General features: G+C 40.4%; 1 protein-coding gene across 1 annotated transcript; it reads right to left on the bottom strand.

Annotated features, from left to right (window-relative positions):
* Positions 1 to 3,618: 3,618 nt before the first annotated feature.
* LOC148867668 (uncharacterized) lies at positions 3,619 to 5,368 on the bottom strand. The gene has a single exon (XM_088981705.1). It carries the CDS (start codon positions 5,144 to 5,146, stop codon positions 3,929 to 3,931), a length of 1,218 nt encoding a protein of 405 aa, XP_088837831.1. The 5' UTR covers positions 5,147 to 5,368; the 3' UTR covers positions 3,619 to 3,928.

Raw genomic sequence — 5,368 nt, 5'->3', positions numbered from 1 at the left:
AAGTTAATGGTTCATATAAATTGTAAGGTTGGATTAATTTTGTACTGACAAATTTACTTTCTTACCAAACAGAATTTTAATTATAATGGATGAAAATACAAATTCTGTCATTTGTCAATACATAAATGTAATGTTGCCAAACACAAACAAAAGTGAATCAGAGTATAAATTTACCCTGAACTGGGATTTACAGTCTATCTACATTGTTTCCAAACGCAGCCTAAATCACAGAGCTGAACATATAGAAGTGTCACTTAGGAGTATGCAACATAGGGGAGTAGACGTGGATTGATCCCATCTATGATGCCCAATTCCAACAAGTGATGAGAGAGAGGGAGAGTGATACTAGGAAGGGTAAAAAGGGGGATAGTGAGATGGTTAGTTAGAAACAAGTGAAGGCCTTAGAGAGTTAAGATTGAGAGAGTTGAACCCTCAAATCTAAGCGGCGCTTGTAATTACCATCTCTACAACTGTGGAGGCCACTGCGCCCACCCATCTGAAAATGCCTTGTTAAAGGCCACAATGTTTGTTGTATTTCATTTTCTCGAATTTCAGGTTAACAAAGTATACACAAAGACAAAGGAAGAAACAAGAGATAGGGGAGAAAGAGAGAGAGACTAATATACAAACTGACAACATGAGTTTAAAAAACTAAGGGTATATTTTGAAAATTTAGAAGAAAATAAAGGGTAAGAGGTTCATAAGATATATTCAAGTCTTTGAAAAACTTAGGGTACATTTAAGTCAATTTATGAAAATTTAGGATGTTAAAGTCTTTTTCCCTTTAAGCATTGTTTGTTTTTTGGAAATTGGGGGTAGGTTGGTGGATCCCATGCAAAAAAAATAAATCCACATTCTTATTTTGGTATTAGTGGGTCTCACGAAAAAGAATAAACCCATGTTCATATTTTGGTATTAGTGGATCATATGATTTACTTCCACAAATCACTCATCCATGTAGAAATTTGATAATATGGGACAATATTGTCCCTTCAATAATGCCATTTTTTTAGATAAATCGGTCATTGTGCAACTTTACTTGGGGAATAATAGAACATTGGTAAGTGAGTGTACTTATTCAAGCAAGTATATATGAGAAAACACTTGCCTAAATAAGTATGTGTTTGGTTCTATTTATGTTTTTTCATTCAGTTTGTATTTCATTTGCTTATAAAACCGAGAAATATAATAATTACAACTATTTATGACAACTAAGCGCCACTAGACACCACATCAACGTAATAGTGAAAAGCACCTAACAGTTTGAGGAAGATTTAAAAAATAATTTTATCAAACGGTAAGCGTGCACAGAAACTGAAGTCATTTTTTGTTATTCTCGATGCGTATGAAAAAGCATGAGAGAGAAACTGCTGAAGTGGCACCTATATGACTGTTTATTGAATAAATGCCCACTGAACCAAACACCCTCTAAGTGATTTACCTAGGTAAATGACTTACCAAGACACAAATGAGGCGAGGGAAGATGTTACAATCACTAACCATCAATGTGTATGTATGAGAGAGAGATCTTATTTGCAAGGGTAAGACGACCCTTCTATTGCCTGAAATTTTTACAACTTTATGGTGAGACAACCCTTCACCTCTCCCTCTTTCCTCTTTCTATTGCCTGAAATTTTTACAACTTTTGTTTCATTACTTCATAAACAAGAACCCTATGTTCATTAATTTTTAGAACCTTTTTCATTTTACTTTTTATTGGAATATAATGAAAACTTGAAAGAGGTATTTTCCCACTAAACCATGCTACTACAAAACCATGAAAGAGAGAATTGGGCGATGTTTGGTTTTATGGAAAATGAGAAACAGAAACTTGTGGGAAATCAAACCAAACACAACTTTCTATGATAAAATCTTTGATCAATTAATTATCAAGGTCACAAGGAGAAATCATCCATCAATCAGAAGAAGACGATTTAAATTCTAATAAAACCCGAATTTCTTTTTCTTTTTTAAGAACAACTAATAAATCACTCGATCCTTGAGTGTTCAGATTGAGATATACTATTTTTTTGAGGGAATAGAAACGGAAGGAGTCACTCTATCATTTAATATAAGTTCAAGGCAGTCGAGTGATGTGTGTCATAACCCTCAAAGTACATGAGGATGAACTTGTTTAATAAAGAGAGAGGGAGAAGGAATTAAATAAAGAAAATAATTGTGGGGAGAGAAAGTGCAATGGGCACATGCGGGACAAGCAGCAAGCAATATATCCAGGTAAGTCTATGCAGTGGTCCTGGTTGTAGACTCCATCTACGACGTTTGTTTCTCATTCTCCCCCACCCTGGACAGGGATGGGACACCCCTACGTCAAGACAAAAAGAAGATGTCAATATCTATCTATGTCCCTTTTTCCTTGGCCCTTGCCTCTCTCTCTAAACAGTTTAACTCCGCTCCGTCCACGTCCAAGCTCCACCCTTGACATGACCCTTCACCTGCCAATGCCACACCTTAAAACACTGATAACACCCACCACTCCCATGATCCATCCATCCTCGTCTAAAACAAACCAACGAGTCCGAGTTATGTGCAAAACCCTCGTCTGTAGCGGGTGGGACCCCAAATGCCCCCATTAGACACTAAGACCCGGAGAAATGGATCCTTGTTTTTATTCTTTATAAATCCACACAGCCACTAAGACCTGGAGAAATGGAGATTAGAGCATAGGACACTGGTCTGAGTCGTCTGACATAGGTCTCACCTCACGCTCTCACTTATGCAATGTGGGTCGGATCATATTCTGTTTACTTGCCTATCCGAATAATTAAAAACAAGAAAGTTCTAATTCTATTAGATTCGAATTCGGACAGACGACACAACTCATCAAATAAGAAACACCCCAGTCGGCCAGTCCGGCAGTCCCAGTCCCCACCCCCTGGTGTGGTGGGTACTGCCCTACTGGGTTCCTTTGGCCCCCCCTCAGGAGGGGAGTTGTATCGGCTATAGCTTGCCTTCAGTTTCAATCGCGTAATGATAATGCCTACTGCCTAAGTATTTATCTTTGTCACATTTCCTCCTTCCCACAGGCCACATGGCTACATTTGCAATCAAACAAAATTTTGGGAGGCCGGTGATTCATTGGACCCACAAAAAATATCATACTGCTATAATGAATTTAATGTGTTTCCAATCCAACGCCGACCTTTTAAATCTTAATTGTTATTTTTGCTGCTACTACTATTAATGTTATTATTATTATCAATAATAATATTTTTGCTGCTATAATCCCTTCCCTTATCCGCTATAATCCCTATTATTTTTGCTGCTACTACTACTAATGTTATTATTATTATCAATAAATTGATCCACTCAGCACTGAGAGATGAAAACAAGACGACAGATCGTACAGTGTATTTGTTAGAGTAAACCAAAAACAAAGGCAAAACCATTTGAGTAATGATCCATAAATGTTACATAAAATGAATTTTTATGTTCAAGTCTCCGATTAATTATAATCTAATGGAAAATAGCCTCGGTTAACGTTACTTTCACTTTACAACTAAAGATATGTTACTGGAGAATGGAGATCAATAGACCCGAGAGATAGAGATAGAGAGAGGGAGATCTAGGAGGTGTTAAAAGTTAAAAAACAAGAACTCATGAGCTCCACTCTAGGAGAAAATGGAATTTCATATATATGTTTTCAATGAAAGATACAAATGGCAACGGCGGATTGTGAAGAGAATGGAATTTATAATTTGCTTCGCCTACTTTCAAGGCAAATTGGGGGGCCTTGAAACCCCACAATCTCATAAGTTGTGGAAGCAAATCCGTTGATGAACAAGATATCTTTTGACCAAAAGAGACAACAAGAAAAATTACAGAGATTAATGGAATCCCTAAGAAAGAAAAGGGAAACTATATGCAGAACCTCCTAGCCTCTTCATCAAGTTCAAACCCTGATGTAGATCTACCTGGAAGAGACGGGATTAAGACTTCTGGCAAATCCGTTCATGGCACCGTAGCTCTTGGAACTAAACCCTAGGCATCCCAATAGTCCTTGCCTGTAAGGCAAGAAAGTTTTCTTCTTCATCTCCTCCGCCTGAGCTCTGTTTGCAGTATAATGCAGCTCGTGGGGTGAGGGCGGAATCCGGCGCTTCCCGACCCCGTTGGCGGGTTTTGCCGCAGTAGTTTTCTGGGCGGGAACTTGTTGCCGCTTCGGCTTATGAGTATCTGCAGTTGTGGGTGCCGCTGAAGGTTTCTTCTCCTTGGAGGAAGAGAATGGGAGAGTCGTTGATGAAGGCTTCTTCTCTTTAGCAGGAGAGAAGGAGATGGAGGACCAGAACTTATCTTTACTGTTCCCTCTCCCTTCGCTTTTACTTCTGTACAGAAAGTCTTTCAGAAAGACCCACCTCTTGGAGCTCCTTCCAGAAGAAGATCTAGAAGAAGATGCAGAAACCGAAGGCGTGGTTCCCGTCGAAGGAGTTTCCGTCTGTTTACTCTCAGGATCGTCCAGGTCTAGATGACGCTCATTAGCCTCCCGCTCTTGGTGATATTCTTCCTCTTCATGCCACTGAAACTGTGTATTTCTGAGCGGAGACAGAGATCTAGCCCGCCGGTGCAGTGATCTATTGCGTAGCCTGAGATCTCTCCCTCTCATCAATGACTCGTCGCGTTTCTCGAACTCTAACTCTGTGGAGCCCTTAGCTTCCTCGTCCTCGTCTTCGACTTCAAGATCCAACAATGGAGATAAGATCTGAGGCCTCTGTAGGTGATTGGACAGCTTCATCGGTCGGATCTGACCGTTCAAGAACAGCTCATCAGCCGAAATCATAGATCCAGACGCGGTAGAAGTGTTGGAAGGAAACCTTGCCGAGAATTCGAACTCAAAAGAACCAGAAACAGAGAGGTCAGACGAAGAAGAGATGAAAGCAGAAGCAGAGGAAGAAGCAGGAGCAGAGGATAGAACGAAGTGCATTGGACTGGCAGGAGCGCTGAAGAAGTAGCCATTGGGACCGCGTCCAGGACTGGAGGGAGCGCTAACGTAAGGAGTGGAGCAAGTGCTGTCAATCTCTTCGGTGAGACGATGCGTCTGGTCTGTATCGAAGGCGTCGCCATTGCTAGGTCTCCGAAGGTCTGGCTCTGGACTTAGGTCTTGCTCGCCATTGTTAGCATCGTCGAGCTCCATTTCTTCTTCGGTGAGAGCAGCAGGACACTGGAGTTGTCTACTTGTTCGATACGCAATAATAATACTACAGAGCACTCAACAAACACACACTGAGCGATGTATAGAGAAGAGTAGTAAATAACTGGAGACTAATAAATCAGGAGGCAGTTATTTTAATTGCCCTCGTATATGTGTTTATATATCGTCAATGCCCCTCCCCCCATCTCCCCTCTTCCACTTTCG

The sequence above is a fragment of the Nelumbo lutea genome, chromosome 3, assembly GCF_056320005.1.
Source record: "Nelumbo lutea isolate HS-2025 chromosome 3, American lotus-T2T, whole genome shotgun sequence".
Classification (NCBI taxonomy): domain Eukaryota; kingdom Viridiplantae; phylum Streptophyta; class Magnoliopsida; order Proteales; family Nelumbonaceae; genus Nelumbo; species Nelumbo lutea.
This window is presented reverse-complemented; position numbering and strand designations above follow the sequence as displayed.